Raw genomic sequence first — 26,353 nt, 5'->3', positions numbered from 1 at the left:
TTGAGACCAAGGAATCTGCATCTGCTTCTTTCTGTTTATTAACGGAAACGGTCTTGTTTTGAGGTTCACGCCGAAGAGATCCTGCTGCGGTCCTGACTCCGGGGCCCACACTGTGATGAGGTGCTCGGTCCCTCGCTCTGGGCGTCAGTCACGACGTGGGCCATCTCAACGCAACCGACACTCAAGCCGCCGGTTCCCGTGTGGACAGATGATTGGGAAGTCACCGCCACACTGATGATACCGTCGGCTAGTCCGTCCCGCACAGGTAGATGAAGACAGTCGCCCACGAACACCTCATGGCCTCGTGAGCAGGTGATCACTGCCAGGCCTTCACTGCGGTCAAATCCTACCTACAACAGTGATAATCCTCTATTAGTTTTACAGGGTTAAGTCAAACAGATGGACTCACTTCAACAGACCTCTCAAGCTTCAGCTTAATCTCAACTTATCCTTCTGACCCAAAATTCTATCAAACATTCAATTATTAGCCTATGAGACTGATTAAGACTAATTGAAAATAAAGATTAACTCAACTTTAAGAAGTGACAGATTGGCGGAATTTTGGAATTCAACTGTTTTTTAACTCTCACCAAGGCGTAAGATGTAAAAACAGATGTAGGCCTAATATTTTAATCTATTATCAAGGTGAACATTAACCCATTAATTCTTTGCTTGAAGTTTGTTTTTGATAATGGAAGGATTTTGAAGCAAACATGATTGTTCCATACGCATTTTCCTACATTAAGATAGTAAAATAAAACTTAACTTGCGTTTCATTATAAAACAAGCACATATCAGGTTAATAAATATTAAAGTTTATTTTGATCTCTTTCTACAACTCTCAAATTTTACAACAGAATCAGGGTTTAATATTCTTATTTTAACTTATTTGCAAATTTTAATCAACGTAATTGCTGGAAAATAGTCAGAGATTTGGAGAGCGTACCTGGAATACCAGAGGGTTAGCACCAAAATATTTTCCATTTCCGCAGCCAGCATCAATGAGAACTGAGCCCCGAGGAAAGGAGAGCAGAAACTCTGTCACATTGGGCCACAATTTGGTCCGGGTGTCACTGAAGTGGTTGGCTATACTATTGTACACCTGGAAGTGATAGAGAGTATTTGTCATTTATTTTCTATTTCTGCAGCCAGCATCAATGAGAACTAAGCCCGAGGAAGGGAGAGCAGAAACTGCTACAGATAACCAGAGTTTACACTAATTATAAATAAATGTCTTTTAAAATTGATACGTTTGCATCAGCAAGTGAGAAAATATATTTTTCTGTTTATACTATTTATTCTCAAGTAAGAAGACCTTTGACTACACAGCAGGCTATTCTCTGACAACTAGTCAACATAGAAACCTTCCCTTTTAGGTAAGCAGGTGGAAGATGCTGTAAAATTTAGTGAATAATCTGGAGTAAGTTATTCAGAATTCAATATAATCCATAATCACAGACTTGATAAATTATTTTGAGATTTTAAACATGTTCACCGTGGTTGTTATATTTGGTAATCTTTCTCATAAAGTGACATGAGACTGATGGCTTGTTAAGAAACATTATTTCAGTACAGTATGCTTCACCATACATTGTAAAAAAAAAAAAAAAAAAAACAGGAAATATTGTGGGGTGAATTACTTCTAACATAAAAGAACCAGCAAGATTAAGCTTAGTGAATAGTTTTTTTTACAGCTGTGACTGTATGAATTATGTATGGTTAATAATATTCAGCTAATCGATTCCGAGAGAAACCATACATGTACCTTGTGTACATAAAGAGCTCCTCCAGTTGTTTAGCCTCGTGGAGTCTGTGATGTGAGTTTGCTGGGAGTCACAACAGTCCGCGTAAGTCGCAGTGACATGGGTCACCTGCCTCACTCTGCGTAGAGTAAACGAAGTGCGACATCACGTTCTCTCACGCACACTAAGTCCTCCAGCCACTGCCACCACATCCATGGTCCGGTGGCGTGATCCCGTGGCTCCACACATACCTACAGACAAAGTGCATTTAATTCATGTCCTTAACCACCATACTGAATAAAATGGAACCAATTTGTATTCCACATCAATAACACATGTACCTCCAGAAATTGTAGGACAACAAACAGTTTTAAATCGCAATAATAATTATTGTAATAAATAAAATAGGACTTTGTTTAAAGTTTTTGTACTTGACATTGGATGACGAAAGGATAGCACGATTTATCTGAACATTCGCCATCATTGTATGTTACAAAAAGTATAAAATTACGTTTTGAGGATTAAAATCCATCCTCTCCTTCTGGTGTCTAAAACCTTAAACAGAAAGAAAGTTACACTAAAATTGACAGCAATGGACTGTCACTCATCAAAGGTATAGTTAAGTGATACCTGACTCGTAGACAAACGGTACGAAGTCCAGACCGGAAAGTAGAATGAACCCAAATGATGTCATTGCACAGAGAGCCAAGAGCACAAACAACATCTCACACCCAAGGCTAGCCAGGGGGGAACACTGACTAGTTAAGTCAGGTAGAACTTAAACTATACCTTTGAGTGTCGGTTCATTACCGCACTTTATAGTTTTGTACATTTTTTTTATATATTAGAGTTTTGATACCCGAAGAAGAGTAAGAGGGAAGATTTAAATTATCGAAAGATAACGTTTATACTTTTTGTAATATATAACAATGGAAAATGTCTGAAAACCTGCTAAATAGGGACTATTCCTTAAAAATGAATACATTCACTGCAGTTAAACCAGATTTCCATGCTTCTCTTCGGAAGAACTGCATGACAGATTTCCTACACTTCTCTACCTCAATATTGTTTTACCAGATGGGTGCTAGCATTGATTTCAAAACATTTACATGGCCGCAGCACATGTGTATTTATTATTATAACCTTACTTTTGCTCTAATATTTTAGAGAGTTAAGGCAAGAAAATAATTTCTGCTTTGACACTCTCAAGTTGAAAGAAGATGAGTAACATAATATTTCTTGTATTTCATTAGACCTGCGCTCATCATCTTTCCTATTTTTAGATTTAGCGTTAATTTTTGTGACTCTTGAAGCACTTTAGTTTATTACTGAGTTCGGATGAATTGTAAGGACAAACAGGATTTTGGACATTTATTATGACATATAACAATGTCAAATATTCAAAACCCTGTTAAACTTTCGCTTAATTTGAATGTCCTGAATATATTTTGAATATTCATATATTGTGATTTTTTATTATCATAACAAAATTAATAAAATAGCTTTTCCAGTAACTGACATGCCTATGGGACCAAGAACTTTCAGGAATGAAAAAGGCACTCCTAGAAACCCTCTTGGCAGTGGATGTGAGATCTAGTTACAGAACTCCTGGATACTATCATATTTTGGATACAATAAACATTTATCTGTCACTTAATGATAGAGACTTAGTGTTATTTAACTGTATTTACATCTTACATGCTACTGAGTAGGCTGTGGCGCAAAACTACACTAGAGGGCACTTCTTTATACATAACAAATTTAATCAGCATAAATATTTCACAATCCACTAGTATCCACTAATTTCTTTTGAAAACTTTTAATCTTGTAGGTCAGCTCCTTGGAGATTATTGTCCTCGGTATAGTACAAGAGTGGGTGTGATTTTTTAGATCAGCTCTTTCGTTTTGTTTGAAGTCCACTCTGATACTATTGGATGACGGTATATTTATTTACAAATCATCTGGAATCTTGTGAAGACATTTTAGTTTACTTTTGTGTTGTAAAAAAATTAAAACATAGCAAACTATCTGAAGGCTATAATTATACTAGGTAAATCTGTAACTTAATCAATTACTTTTTCTCAAGAGCTAAAACTCTTAGCTTATAGTTGCCCGATTGTATTATCAATAACAAACAGTGATGAAATATTAATGTGTTCCTTCAAATCGTCATGCAATCTTAAGCATTAATTTTTTTACCTTGACTCTCCACTCATGATGAGAAGGGAACGACGAGGCAGCAGCACTGGCACATGCTTCTCACCTCTCCGGAACTCCATCACCACATCTGAGCCGAGCGACAGAGAGAGTATTGGTGACTCGAAGGCACTGTGAGTGTCAATGTGGCTGGGTATACCTGCAAATTAACCAGCTTTGTAGTGGATGAAAAGTCCCAAATTTACCGTCCAGAAAGAAGCAGGAATAAAATTTAAATACGAGGAATACTATCCAGAAAGTAGATTACGTTGTGACATAAACAAAAAACATAGTACAAGAACAAAATTGTATTATATAACATTTGAAATTGATACTAAAGTAGTATTTTTTCAACTTAGTCACCAAACAAATTTAGGCACTTATCAATAAATTTGGGAGGGGTCATGACCCCTGAGATTCCCCCCCCCCCTTGAATCTGACACTGAATCTGCTCATAACAACCAACCACTGACTACTGGCCAATGAAGGCTGAACTCACCTTGCCCTCTTTGGTATTGGTTGACTGTTAGTTGGTCAGGTACTCCATGCTAGAGGATGGCCAAGTTTTGCAAGACGCTCCCCAATAAAGTCACACTCTGATTGGAATGGCCTCCTCCAATGGTGAGTCCTTGTCAACATTGTTTATATCGTTATCGGAACTCATAGCCGAAATGTTTGACTCTTCGATGTTTCAACGCTTTACCTAAAAATATCAATAATAAGAAAAATCAAATAACATTTACAATCTTTGATTATACACAACAAAATTGATTGAATAAAATCAATTATTTTCCATGGATTTGTTATAAAGGAAGTTAAAATGGAGAGCTTAAGTTGTGTGTAAAATCGCTCTAGGCTTGAAACATTGTTTATTGAGCACGATCTATCAACAAGAAATGGGCTTTTCTAATCAATAATATTAATAGTAGATATAAAAATAACGTGTCTCAAGAAAATAGTACAGTATACAAACTAAATTAGTTTAATAGCCTGGTGATTAATTAATAAATCACTATTAATTAAAACACTATTTTCATCTATTAATGTAGGAGTGGGTTCTAAAGGCATTGGTTAGACAAAAAGTGAATACTGATAAACCTTATTGTTTTTGCTATTTGAGGCCGGCCCTGTATTCAAATTAGCATTAGACCATAAAACCAATCATTATCACACTGTTTTCTTCACGGAATTAAACACAGTAGAATTCTTCTACACTATAACAAAAAAACCCTTAGCACATTCACTGCTAAGAAAAAATACTGAAAACTCATTTGGCATACTACAAATTTTTAGTGTATTTAGAGAACAAAGGTCGAAGGTCTCCGATCAGATACTAAAGCACCAGGGGTATATTCTAGACATTATTTTCTGATCGGAGGCTGTAGCACCACCAATAAGTTCCGCACATCTCTGATCAGATACAGTAGCACCAGAGGTAAGTTCCGTGTGTCTCTGATCAGAGACAGCAGCAGGGAATGTGTTAATAATGTATAAACATTTTATAATACACGGAATCAGAAGCTATGCATGACTGATGAAAGGTTACCTTTCTCCACTTGGCCCTCAGTATTCCAGTTGATACAGTTTTAATAACTGCTTTTCTTCCTCTTCCGTGGCAAAATCGTTCAGCAAGACTAAGCCTTCTGGTAGTGGTTGGGATTCTGGTAAACCAAATCCTGAAGGCACTGCAATGAAGATGAACAAATATTTTACAACTAAGCATGTTTTCATTTGTTTGTTTAATTATAAATAAAGAATTAAACTCTACAGACTATACTCCTAAAAACCAATAGATTAATAATGCTGACTAAGTAATTTGTGTTCATTTATTAAACAAAAACATTTTATTCTAATTTTTTACTAGAGATGGCTTTCTTTATATTTTTTTACCAATATAATTGAAGAAAAAAGTGTTAGCAACAACACCAGTATTTAGAATTTAATCAAACTTTGGTATGCCAGAGATGACTATTTTTGTTTATAAACATTAATATGACAAGGGTATAGTATATGTTGATAATTATGAGGCGGTGGAACGGTTAAATGCATTCCAATTGGAAACAACCTATTTCTAAGGGAACTTATTTTCCACTATTTTTAATTTTAAATATCAATTCCTTTAGGGAACTGGTTTGTAACATTTTTTAATCTATATATATAGAATAATGAATGTTTGTATGTTTGTCCTTTATGGAATCGTGAACTATTGGACCGATCATGATGAAAATTTGTACGTATATGTATTTTTCCACGGAGAAGGTTTATAAAGCTATGCCCATCCCTTTCCCGATTCAGGATTCCGCCCCCACTGGTTACAGAAATTACCCATAAGAAATGCATTTGCAGCAAACATATGTTAACGTCTTTTCAAATTTTTAATCAGCTGTTCTTTGTAAACATATATTACACTTATAGTTTTAAAGCATAGAGTAAGCTTAAGAGAAACGACAAATTTTGTTTAAACTGTTTTTGCCAATCACTGTTAAACATAGACTTTACTATCCAGATAATACAATTCAAATTTTGACGTAAAAATTTCACCTTTAACTGCAATATTTATTTAATATAAACCATGCTCATGCTTGATCAGAAAGAGTAATGCAGATATCATAATTACTATCTTACGTTGGCTACAAATATAAAGAATGTTATAAAATCAACCTTAGTTGTTTTTTTTGACAGAAGTATGGTTCTCAAAACTCCGTGTGTACATATTCTCTCGATCGAGACAACAAAAGCAAGCTCAATCGTGGCATTGGAAGATATAACTAATTTAATCTAAAATTTATTATAGTAAAAAAAAAATTTACTAAGTAATATAAGGACTTCGGTTTCTTAAGATTTGCGTGCGAAGCCGTGGGTAACAGCTAGATAGAGGCAGGAATATGGTACATACCAGTAGATATGAATATGAGGGTTTCTAGCGCACTTTTTGGAGTAAACAGAAAATCAATGTAAAATACTGTCCATTGAAACCATAAACAAATCTGAGAAATCAAAACAGTAAATCACGAATGGAAAATAACCGAATCTATAGCTGTTTTACTGTTTAATGTTTGCTTCTACATTTATAAGCTGTTTTAATGAAAAAATCCAGAAATCTTAATAAAAAATCTTTATTCTACAAAGTTAATTGTAACACAGTCTTTATCTTTAATAGTCTTCTTTCCAGTAACAATCAAGTGGAATTCTCTTTTATTCAATTCTTTAATCTTTTTTTTCATCCAAAACAGTCAAAAATCTGTTCGGCAAGTGTACTTTTATAATCTTCTGACTCGGCAATTTATAGTCATCCCAAATTTATCTTTCAGTTTCTCCAAATTCAAAATCTTATATTTCTTTTTTTCTTCTAATTCCATTAATTTCTTATACTCTTTGAATCTTAGTTCACCAACTTCATTCAGCTCCTTTAGTAGCTCCATTATTTAGTAGGAAGAAAATTTAGTAACAAAATTGAAAATCAACATTTTTTTAAATACAAAATCCCGGGGTTTTGACCCTAAAAACACGGTTTTTAGGGTCAAAATCGCGCATCTTTAATGTGCAAAACACACTAGAGTTTTTTTTAAAAATCCTTAAAATCTACTGAATTATTGCGGATTTTAACCATAAAAGTTGATTTTTCCTTAATAAAAAAGATATTTTTACTAAATAGTGAAAATTGAAGCATTCAAAATTTTCCTTAATAAATGGCGGGTGAACAAAATGTCATGTCCATTCTGCAAAAAAGAAATTTTAAGAAGAAACTTCGATCGACATTACAACTCAAAGATTCACTTAAAGAACAAAGACATTTACTAGAAGGAATTGAATCATTTAAGACAATGGGCCAAAGAAAATCAAATTGAACGATCACGAAAAGATGTTCAATATTGAACAATTACGAGAATTAAAGAGAAAATTTCAAAGTTGAAAAGAAAAATCTCAATCTATTTAATGATGAAAAAAATTAATTCAATCGCTGAAAATTGGCTATCGAAAACTAATGATAAAACAAAGTCTGAAATGATCGAAGAAATTGATAAACACAAATCTGAAAATATCATTGATGTAGAAGTTTTTATCGTCTATACACGGTCTTTTCAAGCAATACATTTTTAACGAATTTAAACGATAATTTCATGCCACTTTACAAATATCTTTCTATTTTGCGGCCAGAGATTAAGAGTTTAATAGAAAAATTTCAAGAAACTGTGAAAAACAGTAAAGGATATATCTCTTTGGAATGTGAATATGAACGAACTTTAGTGAACGGTGAAACGCAAATTTTGCCCAATGTATTTTACTATAAAAGCAGACGAAATCTTTGACATAAACGACTTTATTACTAAGCAATTTAATAAATTAACACATCGAGAACAGACAAATCATCCAAATCGAGGTTCTGGATGGACATTAAAACGCTGTAAAACAACTGATTTTGAGCCTTAATAAACACGAATTTATGAACGCAGGATCATATATCGATTTACCAAAGAAAATCAAAGATAAGAAAGCTTGTATAAATATCAAAAATAAAGATGATTATTGCTTTATTTATTCTATCCGATGTGCTATTGAAAAACCCGAAAGAGACTGCGAAAGATCAAAACAATATGAAAAAATTTGTAAATGACGAGATATTTTCAGGTTTCGAGTATCCAATGTCTTTAAAAGATATACAATTATTTGAAAAACGAAGCAGTAAAGCAAAGTATAATTATCCGAAAATGTCTGTAAATGTCTATAGTTTTGATGAAAAACTCAATATTGTTCCGTTGCAAATTTCAGAAGTTTATGACGCCAAATTAGAAATCAATTTATTGTATGTAAAACAAGATGAAAAATCTCATTATGTTTTGATAACAGATTTAAACAAACTTGTATTTTCTCAGTTATCTAAGTGTAAAAATAAAAAATTTCTATGCAGAAGATGTTTAAAGCCATTTCTACAAATCTGGAGATTTAACAGACCATTTAGAAATTTGTAAAAATCACGAAGTTTGTAAGCCAATTATGCCGTTTCCAGGTCAAACAACAACATTTATTAATTATCAAAAGAAATTTTCTCATCCTTACGTTATTTATATGGATTTTGAAAGCATATTAGAGAAGATTCCCACATGCAAAAAACAATCCGCAAAAGTCGACTACAACCAAGATTCAGAAGCACATTCCTTATGGTTTTACTCTATATTTAGTGTCTAATGTGACCAATCGTATGTACAAGCCGATATGTTATCGAGCAAAAAATGAAGAAGATTTGCCAAATGTTCCTGCAAAATTGTTTGAAGAACTTAATAAATTATCGAAATACATAGCTAAAAAGTATAATTCTAAGAATAAAATACCTATGAAATTGACTGAAGAAGAAGAAATTTCATACCAAAATGCAAAACGTTTGTCATATTTGCGAATGTGATGGTTTTGATAATCAAACAAGAAAAAAAGTACGAGATCATTGTCATTTAACAGGTAAATTTAGAGGTTCAGCTCATTTATCTTGTAACTTGAATCTCAAATTTCCTCAAAATATTCCAGTTTTCTGTCACAATATGTCAAATTACGATTCTCATTTGTACATAAAAGAATTGGCAAAACAGTATGGTAATGTTGATTTGATCGCAAACACAGATGAGAAATATATAAATTATTCTGTAAATTCTGGATATGGATATGAGTTTTGAAGATGATAAACCAAGAAAGTTCATCAAGTTTTCTTTCGTAGATACGTTCAGATTTATGGCATCGTCTATAGAAAAGTTAGCTAAAAACCTCAAAAAAGATGATTTTCAAACATACAAATCATTTTATACAAGATGGTCTGAACGCAATTCTAGATAGACAACCAAATGACGAAGAAGAAATCTTTAAAATTCTATCTGGAAAAGGCATATTTTCCTTACGAATTTTATCGACAGTATTGAAAAACTTGATTACACAGAAGAATTGAGAATTCAAGATTTCTATTCACTTTTGACAGACGAGAGCATATCTGAGAAAGATTTTCAACACTACTTAAATGTATGGAACAAATTAAAAGTAAAAAAATCTAGGAAATTACTCCGATCTCTATAACATTCAAGATGTTCTATTGCTCGCTGATATCTTTGAAAATTTTAGGAATATTTGTTTGAATTGCTATAAACTTGATCCAGCACACTATCTAACAGCTCCCAGTCTTGCATGGGATGCTATGTTAAAATTAACGAATATAGAATTACAATTAATTAGTGATTATAATATGTATTTGATGATCGAAAAAGGTATTCGCGGAGGCATTTCTCAATGTATTAAACGATATGTGAAAGCAAATAACAAATATTTAAAAGATTTTGATAAGACAAAGCCCGAAAACTATTTGTTGTACGTCGATGCAAACAACCTTTATGGGTATGGACTTATGCAAAATTTACCATATAACGAAATCAAGTGGATGGATCCTAAAACGTATACAACAGCAGAATGGAAAGAAACAATTTTGGAACTCACTGGCGACGAAGATTATGGATATATTTTAGAAGTTGATCTTGAATATCCAACAAATTTGCATGAACATCACAAAGATTTACCTCTTGCTCCAGAACATTTTAAAAACAAACTTTGCACAACTCTACTGGATAAAACTGAATACGTTGTTCATTCGAGAAATTTGAAGTTCTATTTGGAACAAGGTATGATTTTGAAACATGTGAATAGAGTTATCGCATTCGATCAGAAGCCTTTTATGAAAGATTACATTGATTTTTAACACAAACATGAGAACCAAAGCTACAAGTGACTTTGAGAAGGACTTTTATAAGCTGATGAACAACTCAGTTTTTTGGAAAATCTATGGAAAATGTGAGAAACAGATGTGATATTAAGCTTGGAAATGAAAGAATTTTTCAATGAAACAAGCTAAGAAAACAAATTTCAAATGCTTTAACATCTTTGACGACAACTGTATAGCGAGTCACATGTACAAAACAAAAGGTTAAATTTAACAAGCCAATCTACATAGGATTTTTCAGTTCTCGACCTCTCAAAATTGCTAATGTACGAGTTTTATTACGATAAATTAAAGAAGTTTGATCCAGATTTGAATCTGTGTTACATGGATACAGACAGTTATTTTCTAGAATTAAAACGTGATCCTTACAAAATTATTAAAGAAAATATAGATGATTTCGATACGAGCGACTATCCAAAAGATCATGAATGTTTTCACTACTAAAAATAAGAAGGTAATAGGGAAATTCAAAAGACGAATTGAACGGCGAGATATTAGAAGAATTTTGTGGTTTAAGATCAAAGATGTACTCGTACAAATATCTAGACAAAAATCCAGTTAGGTGTAAAGGAAATTAAGAGAAGCGTTGTAAATAAAACAATAAATATCGAAAACTTAAAGAGATGTTTGTTCGAAGATAAAGAAGAATTTAGGGAGATGACTGTAATAAAAAGCTATAAACATGAATTGTACACCGTCACTATAAACAAGTTTAGCCACTGAACGCTAAAGATGATAAGAGAATCGTTCTAGAAAATAAGATCGATACAGTACCTTATGGCTATTAAAAAATGAAGCAAAATCTGATATATTAGATGAGTTAAATAAAACTTGGAAACTTTGACATGTAAATGGAAGATGAATTTGATTCACTGCCACAAATGCAAGAAAAAAAACGAAAAATATAGATTCTAAAATCGTTCAAACTCAAAACGGATTGTATAGAATTGCAGCAAAATGTTCAAAATGTAAGACAAATAAGAGTAAATTTATAAAGAATCCAAATGAAAAACAAGTAAAGAAAGAATCTAAGAATAAGGAAGAAAATCGAGATTGAAGCTAGAGAAATTCATGCACCAGTACGAAAGAAGTTTAAAAAGAGAAAAATTATATACATTAGGAATTGACGATTTATGGGCAGCAGATTTAGTTATAATGTCTAATTATTCGGATCAAAATGATGGATTTAAGGTATATGTTAAATGTTATTGATACTTTCTCAAAATATGCTTGGTCAAGAGCTATCAAAAGAAAAAACGGCAAGGATATTTCAAAAGCTTTTCGAAGATATAGTAAAAGATGCCATAAGGATGATCAATCACAAAACCTCCAAACCTACTTCATACAGATAAGGGTTTAGAGTTTAAAAAATAAAGAATTTTAACGATGTTTTGAGGAAATACAACATTAAGATTTATCATACTGAAAAACGAAGAGAAATCAAGTATTGTAGAGAGATATAACAGAACTCAAAAATGAGAGAATAAAGTAATTTTTTGAGATTAATAAAAACTTTAAATGGATCGATATTCTTCAAGAAATCGTAAAGAAATATAACGATACTGTTCACAGCACAATCAAAATTGAAGCCCAAAGAACGTAGATAAGGATGCAGAAAAGGAGTTTTTAGAGAGACCGTTTTCAAGTAATGTTCCACCTAAAATTCACACGAAAACTAAATTTAAAGTCAATGATCATGTAAGAATTGTTTAGTAAAAAAAACAACCATTTTCGAACAAATATAAGAACAATTGGTCAAGAGAAATCTTTGTGATTTATCAAATTAATAACACAGATCCCTGTAACTTATAGTATAAAAGATTTAAATAATGAAGAAATAACCGGAAAGTTTTATGAATATGAATTGAGAAAGTCAAAAGATTTTTTCTATATAAATGGAGGCCCAAAAGAAATGTTCAATGTGCAAAGAATTAAAAGGTTTTGAAGAATTTTATAAAGATAAGACTAGAAAAGATGGAATTATTTATAATTGTAAAGATTGTTATAGGAAGTATCATAAAGAGCTGTATGATAAAATAGAAAAATTAAACTTTGGAAGAGAAAGAATGTCTTAAATGTAAAGAAACTAAAAAAAATTTTCAGAGTTTAATAGTCATCACTATAGTAGAGATAAGAAAGACTCATATTGTAAAGATTGTGTAAAGAAGAATCACCATAGATTATATTATGAAGATACTCAATGTGAATGTGGAAGAACTATAAAATGGTTAAATAATTATCAAAAACATTTTACAAACAAAATATCATAATTCAAGAGTTTAACATTTTCATCGTGTAATAATTTGTTCTATATAAATGGAGTCTCAAAAGAAATGTACAAAGCGTCAAGAAGAGAAATAGAAAAGACTGTTATTGTAAGGAATTATATGATAAAATGAACAAATTAACTTTAGAAGAGAAAAAGTGTTACTTTTGTAAAGAAATTAAAAAATATTTCTGAATTTAATAACTGGCAGTATAGTAAAGATAGAAAAGATGCTTTTTGCAAAGATTGTGCTAAAAAAATTTTCAGCGAAAGTTATAAAAAACGAAATGCCTTGTGAATATGAAAAAAGAATTCTACAAATGGTTACCTAGTTATGCTAAACATTTACAAACAAAATATCATAATTCGAGAGTTTAATAAAATGTAGTAACATTTTTCATCGTGTAATTTAGATATTCTATAAATCAGTCGAGATTCTGCCATATTTGTAGTAAAATGATTTTCCGTTGTATAAAAATATTCAAAGATTCTTTCATTTGGTTTATACAGATTGATAGAATTTGGTTCGTCATCAATGAACAAAATCTCTAATTTCAGGATAATTTATTTTTAGATGTTTTAATCGGTTTGGTATTTCTCGTTTCTGAGCTCTGATAACATAATAAGGCCATTCCCACATGTGATTCTTCTTAATTAACACAAAAAACATGGTGTTTTTTCTTATCAAAATCTTTACATACCATATCTCTCTTCATTAATTCCATTCGCAATTCTTGATTCTCTATTTTCAAGGATTTCATTTGACCTGAAATTTGTAACTGTTTTATTTCATCTTTTAACTGCTTATTTTCGTTTTTTGAAGTTTGTACTCACCATATTTTCTAATGGAAGGTAATACTTCTTTCGTAAACCCAATTTTTAAACAAATTTCCGCTTCTGGTTTATTGCGATCTCAAAATTAACAGAATAAAGTCCAGAATTCATTAACGAAAACGGTGTTATTTTGGAAGTTTGAAGGTAAGCTATTATATAGCCCCCCTTATATTTAGATTAAAAATAGAAAGTTTTTTATCATCTTCGTCAACGTTTTATTCTGATCGTTTGCATAGTATTTTTCATATTCTAGAATTTTTTGCTACGTCTTTTAGCCTTAAACCAGATCACATTGTTTTCGTCAACAATCGTAAAAGATATGTTTGTTATTGAATTTTAGTTGATTATTTCTTAGATCTATGACTGACTCCATTTAGATAGAAAAAAATTTAACAAGCAAATTATTATTTTGAGTTTAAAGGTCGAAAATAGTGTCTGGATGTAATTTTTTGTAAGAGTCGCGATTCGATACCCTTGAAAAATGTATATCTTCTAGTCTTTTCTTGAAAGTTTAAAGGTAGTCTATTCAATAGACCCCCCTTGATTCATGTCCGTTGCTTCAAACAATCTTAAGTAAATTGTAGTTTTTACTCTCATTTTTCAATAAATTACCTTCAGAGTCTTGAACACTTAAGACGATTTTTTTGAATTCTTTTCATATTTTTTCCTAATTGGAATATAGTCTATTTCATTCGGTTTTTCACTAATTTTTGATCCATAAGCAACATTTGGAAAGAAAGTGTACAAAATTTCCGATTCTTTGTGAAGATGTTCGGTATGATTTTCAAAACTAGGTTCAACGAGATTACAATGTACTTCAATTACATCAAACGGTCTAAATTTTGGCGTTTTATTTCCTAAATATACCTGATTTGGCTCAATAAGTTTCTTGAACAAACCCTAACAAATCTACAATAATTGCTGAAAACATTATTCTTACTGGTGATTTTATTTGAATTTTATTAGAGAGATAATTTTTTTGCATTTCAAACTTGTTTTCGTCAAAGTTTAAAGATTTATCTGATTGTTTGAATGTTTTCAGATAATTTTTAAGGGAATTTTTTATTTGATCGAAAGTATAATATCCCTTTGTTTAAACCATAGTAATTTTGTTATGTTCTTCTCACTAAATCCTATGCAATAAGGAGAACTTTCACTAATATTTATTACAAAATTTGTCCAAATAAAAACCGCATTAAACCGATAAAATAATTTGATTCTTCCTCTAAGTGTATAGGTATGTTCCAAGTTTAAAAACTAATTTAGAGCTTTCTGAAGTCAACTTGAACAGCTTCATTTTCGCAAGCGTTGCTTCAAGATGAAAATCTTCTATTTAAATGGAAGAAATTTTTTAAAGCAAAAAGATCAGATAAAAACTTCAAAACGTTTGAAGAAAATAAGAAAGATCAAACCAATCAGATTGTTAATTGTTGGTTCAAAGTGGATGTGGAAAAACAACTTTATTATTGAATTTTATCTACAATAGGTTGATTCCTTATTCCAATTTGTATGTTTTTAGTAAATCTTTAGAACAAGACGCCTATAAAAAATTACAAGAAAGATTTGAAAATATTGAGAAAAAACTTAAACAAGAAAATATCACATTTTTATAATGCTCATCTGAGGACATAGTTCCGTTAAGCGAATGTAAACCCAATTCGTTAATCGTTTTTTGATGATTGTATTTTGAGAAAATCAGGACGTTATTAAGGAATATTTTCGTAATGTCTCGTCACAAAAACATATCTTGTATCTATCTTTCCCAATGCTTTTCAAAGGTTGATAAACAAGTTATAAAGAAATAACCTGAATATGTTGTGTATTTTTAAGACAACGATGATCACTATTCGAGAAAGATTTATAACAATTATGTGGGATCTGATATGAGTTTTAAACCACTTTATTGAGTTATGTGATAAAATTTGGAAGGAAGACTTACGGATTTTTAACTATTAAATCTAACTTTTGAAGCCTAAAAATGGCAAATATCTGAATAAATTTTTCTAATATAAATGCTGCTCAGTGGTCTCGATAAAATATTTGTTTACAATTATTTTTATATTATCTTTAATTTTTTTATTTACATTATGAAAATAACAGAAAAACGGTAAATCTGTTCACGTTCCACGTTCACGTTCATGTTTCACGTTCATGTTTCACGTTCGTGTTTACGTTTCACGTTCATGTTTTACGTTCGTGTTTACGTTTTCGTGTTCACGTTTCCACGTTCCACGTTCACGTTTTACGTTCCACGTTTCGTGTTCACGTTTTCGTGTTCTCGTTTTCACGTTTCGTGTTCACGTTTTACGTTCCGTGTTCTCGTTTCGTGTTCACGTTTCCACGTTCCACGTTCACGTTTTACGTTCCGTGTTCACGTTTCGTGTTCTCGTTTTCACGTTTCGTGTTCACGTTTCCACGTTTCCACGTTCACGTTTTACGTTCCGTGTTCAACGTTTTTACGTTTCCGTGTTTCTCGTTTCGTGTTCTCACGTTTCCACCGTTCCACGTTTTACGTTCCGTGTTCACGTTTCGTGTTTCTCGTTTTCACGTTTCGTGTTCACGTTTTCCACGTTCACGTTTTACGTTCCGTGTTCACGTTTCGTGTTCTCGTTTTTTCACGTTTCGTGTTCACGTTTCCACGTTCCACGTTCACGTTCCACGTTCCGTGTTCACGTTTCGTGTTCTCGTTTTCACGTTTCGTGTTCACGTTTCCACGTTCCACGTTCACGTTTTACGTTCCGTGTTCACGTTTCGTGTTCTCGTTTTCACGTTTCGTGTTCACGTTTCCACGTTCCACGTTTCACGTTTTACGTTCCGTGTTCACGTTTCGTGTTCTCGTTTTCACGTTTCGTGTTCACGTTTCCACGTTCCACGTTCACGTTTTTACGTTCCGTGTTCACGTTTCGTGTTCTCGTTTTTCACGTTTCGTGTTCACGTTTCCACGTTCCACGTTCAACGTTTTTACGTTTTACGTTCCGTGTTCACGTTTTACGTTCCACGTTTCGTGTTCTCGTTTCGTGTTCACGTTTTCCACGTTCCACGTTTACGTTTTCAAAATTTTTCCTAAATAAATGGCGAACGTAACTTCAGAAGAAGCAAAAAAACTTGATCAAATAGAAAAGAAATTAAATCAAAAGAATTTAAAGAACAGATTCGAATTGATGAAAAAGAACAAGAATTTATTCAAAAAATTAATCAACCTGTAACTTCTGCAATAAAAAATGTTGAGGGCAAAATTGAAAATGTTTTAATTAAGCGATAATCAAAATTTGGTGAATTTGGTTCCAGTTGTACGAACAATTTGCTGATATTTCGATACCAGAATCTGAGTTTGAATTGCCAAAATTACCATCTTCAACACCATTTAGACCTCGAATCATTGAAGACTCTACCATAGTTTGAACCAAATAAGTCCTGGAACAACGGATATAATAATTGGTGAAATTGGTAAAAAAATTTCTTCCTAGAGCAAAGGATGATAAATTTGGTTTGTATTGGGACAGAAAAAAGAAAAGTTTTATTGATTGGAAATTTGCCCGTGAATTTTGAGGCATAATGACATAGTTATTAATGAAAAAACATATGAAGGAACTCAAGGTTTATGGAGATTATTAACAGGCACTGATGTTCCAAAAGACGGTTTATATTCTTGAAGAAGACTTGAAAAAGTATACTGTAATTTTATGGAAATCTGATTCAATTTACAAAAATAATGATCCATCTACTAAGAAACCAAAGTCAAGTAAAGGTAAAAAATATCTCAATTTGATTAAAACCAATTTGGGAAAAAAAGAATCGAAGGATCAGGTGTGAGAAAATACAATGATAATAAGATTGAATACAGATATATCGACGATTTGACAAAACTCGATGGAATTATTAATTATATTTATGCTCAAGAGAAGGCTGGAAATAACAATTTTTTGAATGAAAAGAAAGCAATTAAAGATTTTATTTCGAACAAACTTGATGAAATGATTGAAAAACCTGATGGAATTAAATATTTAAAACGAGTTTTGCCGGCAATAAGTTCATCTATGATTGAGGGTAGTGGACTTTTGGAATGATTTTATCAACAATTTTACCTTTTGAATTACACGTACCAACTTATCAGTATCTGGGGCCTGGCACCAAAACTCGAAAAAAGACTAAAAAGAGGAGATCCTGGTATAAATAAATTAGATCAAGGCTGCTATGGAACACGATATTTTTTTATGCAAAACATAGAGACACAAATTTCAGACATATCGCAGATAAAGTTTTGCAAGATAAGGCAATGGATAGATTTTTATCAAAAGATGCTAGTTTAGGTGAAAGAATTTGTTGCGCTTCCAACAGCTGGAGCAATGTTTTTGAAGAGAAAACCTAGGAATGGGAATCGAAGAGAAACTTGAAATTTTAACTATATAAATGGAGGTGAACGTAAACTTCAGCAAAAATCAGAAAAGAAAAAATAAAATCCGCTTTTAAGAAGAAAATACCCGTTAGTATTCAATTTAAAATAGATCAACTAAAAAATGGCGAAGATAAGATAATTTTTAACAAATAGACAATACAATAAACTCGAAAAACATAAGAAAAAACAATAAAGGAACCAGAATAGAATTTTCTTATAATCAGTTGAAAGAACTTAAAAATGGTGGACTTTTGAAAGATTTTATTAGATTTTGGAGAAAATATTCCAGTTGTTAAAAATGTTGTTCCTTATGTTCGTAAAGCTGCTCCAAATCGTTAAAAAAGATGTGATTCCTATTGTTCGAAACATTTTAAATTGGTTAGATAAAGAGTTTGGAAGATGTTACAGGATCTGGATTAGATGAAAAAACTTTGAATTACGTGAAATCAAACATCGGAAAAAAAATTTGAACCCTTAACATTCGGAGAATTGGAAGAAATTCTGCAAAAATATTAAACATTTTAGAGGAATCTTCATGAGAGATACATTACCTGAAAAAGTTAAGAAATTTGAATGTGGAATTGTGAATTTAGACTCGATTATGGGAAGTGGAACACATTGGATTTGGTTATTATAAAAATGATAAGAATGCATATTATTTTGATTCGTATGGAAGGAATTGAGGACAAACCACCTATAGAATTGATTAAATATTTGAAAAAAATCAAGCGTCTACTACAATGATTCTCAGATTCAAGATTATAAAGATCCCCCAATTTGTGGTCATTTATGTGTTTTTTTTTGTTTTGAATGAACTGAGTACTGGGTAAAGATTTTAAAGAAGTTGTTAACAAAATTATTACTTAATAAATATGGATTCACAAAATATTTTTGACGTGTTTGGAACACAAATTATTCAAAATGTATAGATAATAGTTTTCAATTTGATAGTTTGAGAAATGAGTTTGATAACAAGTTTAGAAAATTTATTACAAAACCTTCCAGATTCAGATATGTTTGCTGTCGAGATTGAAGATTTTTAAAAGCAGAATATGATAACAAACTTGCAAATTTCATGAGTTCAAATGAAGTTGCTGAATAAAATAAAAACATTGGAAAAAGAAGTCGATGATATGGTGTAAAAAAATTATTTACCAATTTAATGTCTCACATCGAAAAAGCTGATGAAATTACTGAAGCGATCAAAGTTGAAAAGAATTATGTTAGTTTGGCTAATAAAAAAAGAATTGTCGGTGTTCGACCTGGTATTGACAAACATGATGTTTGTTGTTAAAGAACAAATTTTAAAAACCTCTAAAATTATCAGAAAACATCGATATTGTTGATTTACATGATCCGAATGTTAAAAATGCCTTAGATTTTTAAAGGAAAAAGAATTAGCGGTGTTAGTAAAGGAATTAATTCCATTTGATGTTGGTTGTAATGATTCAATTAGAAGATCCTATTAAAATGTTTAATGAACTAAAACAAAATTATGAGAATCATAAACAGCATGTTAAAGATTTTACAACAGAAGTCTATGAAAAACTTGATGAAAGAAGTAAAAGATCAGTAGACGATGTTGGTGAAATTAATGAAAAACTTACTAGATTTAAAGAGTCTTTTGATAAGTTTAGTTTAGATGCTACGAAAACTTTTTGAAATATTGGTCATAAATTTGTTGAATACAATGATTCTATATGCTGTCAAATTTCAAAAATTAGAAGAAAACTTTAATAAATTTAAAGAAGATGTTGTTATAAGTTTTAGAGCCATCGACATCAGATTTAATGGATTAGGTGGTTACGATGACAAAATTTTCTCCTTTTATAAATGGCGCTCATATATTGTGTGAGGTGTAAGGCAAAAAAAACTGCAACAAATGATATAAAATATTACGCAAATATCAATGGAGTTAAAAGAATTTCTGGGAAAATGTGCTGAATGTAACGCAAAAAAGAGCCAATTTATAAAAACTTGAAATTTTTTCTTAATAAATAGAGATGGCGGGACATTAACAGTGCTTTCGATCTTTTTATAATGCAAACACGAAAGAGATTTGAAAAAAGAACATTGGGATGATATTTCTCAAAAATATGAATTATCCGAAGATATGATGAGATTATATGTAAACAAATTGAATTGGTATAACATTGCTAAATATCAAACTTTATCATCAGAGTTCATTCAAGAAAATATACATTATCAATTAAAAGATCATATGTCTGTTCTTTTGTCTCTATCCAACACTTGAGTATAAAGTTTTTGGATGAAAATAAAGATACAGTTGATTGGAACAATATTATAGATAGCGGTTTACTATCCTGTGCAGATTTTATTGAAATATGTGACCGAGATCGCAAAATTTAAGGAAGAGAATCCTGAATATGACGAAGTAGATCATTTAAAAATGACTCTAATCTTTTTAATTATTTTACTAAAATTTATATCTTTTCCTTATAAAAACGTACATTAGATCGATGAAAAAATGATACACGATGTTTAAAATTTTTCTAAATTTTCTCTTATTAAATGGCGGACTACAGAAAATATGCTAGTGATATTGAAAGGGCGGAGTTTAAAAAATTTCTATCCAATTAGTAAACAACATTTGAATGAACCGAATAAAAGAAAGAACTGAGTTTAATATTGATTTTGGAGATAACTTTTGCTCGTCTAACTTCCAGTTTTATATTTCTGGAACTTTAACAAAACAAGATGGTCAAGCATATCTTGGAACTGATAATGTTAGATTAATCGATAATTTTATACCGTTTTTATTTTCTAAGATTGAAGTAAGAAAAACACAATAAATTGATAGAAGAAGTCGAAAAACTGTGGCCAATTAAGCACAATTAAAGGAACTATTTGTTATTCCAAAAGTGATGTATTTTCAAACAGTTTTGAATCAACTTTTAAATTTGGACAATTTTGAAGCGGTCGGATGATTTAGCACATTTTCGGCTTAGGATTTTTTTGAAAATGTTACTATTCCGATCTATAAAGGAGGATTTTATCTAAGTTTTATAAGAGCAGAAGACGATGATGTGATTCTGAAGACTGCAACTGGAAATGTTATGCCTGTTGATGGCAAAATTACAATTAACGAGTTTTTCATTAGAGTTCCGATGATTGATTACAAAAATCCACGAGTAAAATTCAGTTGATTGATGAAATTATAAAATCTCAAAACATCACGTTTAATTTTCTAGATTGGGCAATGTATTGAGCAAAAAGGTATTTCCGGAACAACTTATTCGTTCGATATCACAAATATTTATAGAAATATCTTCAATCCCAAGTTCGTTATTCATTGGTTTTTTCAAACAGATAGACAGAATAATCAAGAAAAAAATCCTTCAAAGTTTGATAGTTTGAATGGTAAAAAATATCAGAGTAAAATTGAATGGTTCTTATTATCCAGATGAATTACAAAATTTAAAACATTTCCGGTGGTCTTTTCAGAATTCATGTATCAGATGTATCAAGATTTTAAGAAAGTTTACTACAAAAATATGGAAATGTATTACAACCCCAAAGAATTTATAGCAAATAGACCCATTTATGTCATTGATACACACAAAGAGTTTGACAAATATTTCTAGTTCAAAGAACGATATAATTATCAATATGGATTTTCCAAAATGCTGTTTACAAACGCGATTTGTTTATATGGTTGTGGTTTCTGAGAAATTTTTAGCCTATGATGTGATTAAGAACGATATTAAAGAAAATTTCAGTAAAAATCGTCTTATTTTCTGTTGAGCGAATGTTAGCAAATTTCATTATTTCCGTTTATAGATTTTTCATTGAGATTTCTGGATTTTTTCATTAAAACAGCTTATAAATGTAGAAGCAAACATTAAACAGTAAAACAGCTATAGATTCGGTTATTTTTACATTCGTGATTTCTCAGATTTGTTTATGGTTCAATGGAACAGTATTTTACATTGATTTTCTGTTTACTCCAAAAAGTGCGCTAGAAACCCTCATATTCATATCTACTCATACCTTCATAATACGCCCAAGAGGCTCACGATGGAACGACTATCAATTATCTCAGCAATGTTTAGAATGTGATAGAAAAAAGAATAAGTGAATATAGTGTACTGTTTTCAACGGGAAATTGCGTGCGAAAGCCGCGGGGCAACTTTTGCAAAAAATTATTTGAAATGCGCAGCAAAGGCGCGCCGGGCCCGCTAGTATAAACATAAAAGTGTTTTCTTACCGTATTTCCAAGGTCTTTAGACGCTAAGTAATAAAAACCACTGATAAGAATGTAATTTTACCAATATCTCTTGGAATTAAATCATATTGTGACACAATTATTTTACCTTTTAAAACCAAAAATTAATAAGAAATATCTATTTAGGAGTAATGGATTATATTAGTTACTACTGCCACTTGGTACAACAACTTAGGATGAGAACCAATGAAATAGGGACCCTGGTGGGCTCTAAGTTGGGCTCACAAATTGGTTATACTTGAAGCTATTTTAGGAAAGTCGTAATTTAGAACTGTATATTTAATTATTTTGTCAAAATCCTTTTTTAATACATTTATTTATTTAACTAGTATGTTAATAATAATAATAATAATATTAGAAAATCAATTCAATTTTTAGTATTATCCATTGCTTGATTGGTTAATACATCTGGCATGTGTGTTTTATTTAGTTTATAACTGTTTATTACAACTGGATCTCAATTCTGAGGTTTTCCCAGATAGGACAGTAATTTCATATGACAGGATAGTCCTTTTTTATCATTAAGGAAAGTAAAGTTAGCCAACTTTAATCATCGCAAACATAGATCTATAAAAAGACTCTTTTACAAAAAACGTTCTTTTACGTATAAAATGAGAAAACTTCTTCAAACAATATTTTTAAAGAAAAAAGGATAAAATTAAAAAGGTAATGATGAACAAACTTTATAAATATAATACAAATTTATAAAATTGCTAAAATTATTCATGTTAAGGAAGAAGATATTCCTAGAAGGGCATGAATAATGAGCCTGTCTAAGATCTAATCTAAACTGTAACTTACAATTACCATAAACCAGTAGATTTATTTTGTGTTTAAAATATTGTTGACGATGGAGAATTAGAAAGAATAACAGGATTTTAGACTTTTCCCATTTTTATAAATTACAAAAACATGCTTCTAGAACTGGTTCGTTTCTTCAAGTGACAAAACCTAGGATATAAAAATTGGGCATGCAAGAAAATTTCCATTGTCAAAAAATAAAACATTTTACACGTAAAACCTGGCACCAAGAGCGGAAGCATAAAAATTAAATACCATTGCAGGACACAAACACACTAATATGTGTTTTTGTAACTAATAACGATGATAAATAAATGTCCAAAATCCAGTCATCTCTTCCAAAAACTTACCGTTTTAAAAATATACATATAATTACCTGATAAAGAATACAATAAATAAAGTGGACTGTCCATTATAATTAGCTTCTCCTTGCCATTGATAGAATCATAGGCTTTGGCTGCCTCATCTATTGAAGAATATACAACAAAACAATATGACTTCTTTGGTATCATGACAATATTCTGTACGTTGCCGAACTTGGTGAACAGTTTGGTCACTTCCTCGTACTTGACTCCTGAGTACGAGGACCAGCATTGCATACCATCACATTCTGAAACAAATAAACAGTACTGACATTGAACTAAGAGACAGTGGATTGTTCATCCCCTTCCCTTAAAATTTGAAGTACCTATATGACGCCATCTAATTGTATTTATTTCTATTTTCAAACTAATCATTTAAAAAAATTTCAGCTAAAGTAAGTCCAAGACTTTTAACACAACTTTTATATGGAAATCAATCTTATACTAGGGCCCAAGTTTAGGTATCAACAAGCACTAGGCCTACTACATAATTTTACTTTCTCCACACCAGACAAAGATTTTGGATGAACGGAAAGATGCATAATCTGTTGATCAGTGTAAATCTATGAGTGCCAAGCACTTTATTGAGAGGGTGGCAACGGTCAATGCCAAAGCATTTTGTACAGGTCACATCCTTCAATTGCCAAGTCAAGCAATCTTTTGGTATTCATGCAGTGTACCACCAAATAATTCACAACTATTTCAAAAATAAACATAATATGTTGATTTTTGTTTCATTATACAGGGAGGAAAATTAGACATTAACTTATAATATTTTAATTGAATAATATACAACCGTTTTACATTTTAAAAAATTGTAATTAAATAATCTTATTTATTTGTATCTCTATGTAAATAGGAACAAATATATCAAGTTTCAATAAAGTACGAATTTGTATCACTGAGTTTTGATTTTTTTTTATAGTAGTGCAAAATATTGAAAACCTCCACCTGTACATAAGGCAACTCTTATATTTGGCAAATAGTTTTTTAATAGCTGTAAAAAATCAAATCAAGATGGATGATTTATTTTAATTTGATTTATTATGTATAAAATGCAACTAAATACAGTTCCATATTAAATGAACATTTAGTAAAAGAATAATAAATATTCACAAAGCTGATCTAATCGGCCCTCTGTATTCAAAGGGGTTAAGATACAATCTAAACCGTTACAACAGCAATCATAACAAACAAATTGATTTATTGATTGGTATAGCAATAAACGAAAAAAATATTTTTTACATAAAGCATTGACAGTGGATGATACGAATTAGAAAAGAGCAACTGTCAATACATTTTCCAAACAAAATAAGTTGTTTGTTTAATATAAAATAATACTTGGGAAAATTCATTTATCAAATTTGCAGCTGTTCTTAAGCAAGACCTGCTTAACATGCAATAATGCTGGGTATACACTCTGAGATGTTCCCACCTCCCCCCCCCCTCAGAGATGGAGGAGATAATCATTACCTGTGTGGGTTCCAAACTAGTGTCAATGCTGAAATCCCTCAGTAGCATTTGTGTGTACTTAGTTTTTCTTCTTCTTAACTTGTAAGAAGCCATGGTTTTAGTGTTGTATGTCTACGGTTCAAAACCTGAAAATAACACATGCCTATATAAACAGTACTGTGGACAATACATTAATTATTAATTTGACTTTTTTGATATTTATTTACAAAATTTAGATCAAAAAAGATTTATCACACAGTAGATTACAAGTGTTTAAATAACAAAACGCATCTTTTTGTGACTTAAGGCATGTGCGAGGATGCACAAACTCATCCCTACACAACCGCTTTCTTCACATCTGGTAGCTTATCTGACAAGTATATTGTCAATCGCAGGTAACATCTATAATAAAAGTTATAGGTCTTTAATGTGAAAGACAGTTTCATTTTTGTTGTGTGTGATTGTGAGTTACCTGCCATGCCTGGAAGAAACACTGGAGAATTTACTACAAGTCTCTACTCACAGATGTAAATATAAGGTGAATGATAAATTTTCATTTGTATTCCTCAACAAATATTGAGTGCAGGATGTAACTAACCAATAGTTAACATGTTACCACATCTTCATATTTCAACATAACTATTATGATATGTGTAACAAGTTTACATTGTTCATGTTTTGTTTTTTTTTTATATAAAAAATAATATTAAAACAGTAATGTTTTTGGCTACAATATAACAAGCGGCCACCACAACAGTCTAATAATCGATATTCATCTTTTTTTATAACTACTGGAACCAAATGTCGAACCAAACTACGTTATAGGTATTTCAAATTACATTATAGTTCAGCTGTTTTTATATGTTGAAAAGTAATAATTCAATGATGGATAAAAAACTATCTAGGCTATTTATATTTATAAAATGTAATAAACAAAACAGTTGTGTCATTCCGTGAGAAATAAACATACTAAAATAAAAAGATTTACTAGACCACTTCAGAATTTCATAAAAATTGTGATATGAAGGTAGTTCACATATACATTAGGGAAATTACCAATTTCCCCCCAAATATTTAAAACAATGTAAAAAGTTATGGCTATGTCAAGTTTCTCAAAATTCACCAAAAAAACCGGAACCAACATATTTTGAAATCACTATACCTTTACTCCTAATTGAGCCAGAGAGAGTGGTGTCACTCTATTCAGTTTTAAATGGTCTTTCTTTTGATGTACAACACAACATACTTTGTCACCAAAAGTTCTTTTATCGTATTAAACATTTTTATTTAATTTTCTCAAAAATTCC

The 26,353-nt window shown here is 31.1% G+C and overlaps 1 protein-coding gene across 1 annotated transcript; it reads right to left on the bottom strand.

Moving 5' to 3' along the window:
• Positions 1-65: 65 nt before the first annotated feature.
• Positions 66-25,525, bottom strand: LOC124374261 (alkylated DNA repair protein alkB homolog 8-like). The gene is given in 13 exon segments (XM_046832507.1): positions 66-350; positions 947-1,102; positions 1,926-1,964; positions 1,966-1,993; positions 3,942-4,098; positions 4,438-4,480; positions 4,482-4,538; positions 4,540-4,591; positions 4,593-4,635; positions 5,485-5,524; positions 5,526-5,623; positions 23,666-23,842; positions 25,519-25,525. Coding segments are annotated over 13 exon segments (1,182 nt in total).
• Between the last annotated feature and the right edge of the window lie 828 nt (positions 25,526-26,353).

Source organism: Homalodisca vitripennis, unplaced genomic scaffold, assembly GCF_021130785.1.
Source record: "Homalodisca vitripennis isolate AUS2020 unplaced genomic scaffold, UT_GWSS_2.1 ScUCBcl_7690;HRSCAF=15480, whole genome shotgun sequence".
In the NCBI taxonomy this organism is placed as follows: Eukaryota; Metazoa; Arthropoda; class Insecta; order Hemiptera; family Cicadellidae; genus Homalodisca; species Homalodisca vitripennis.
The sequence above is the reverse complement of the archived record's forward strand: the minus strand, read 5'-3'. Positions and strand labels throughout refer to the sequence as shown.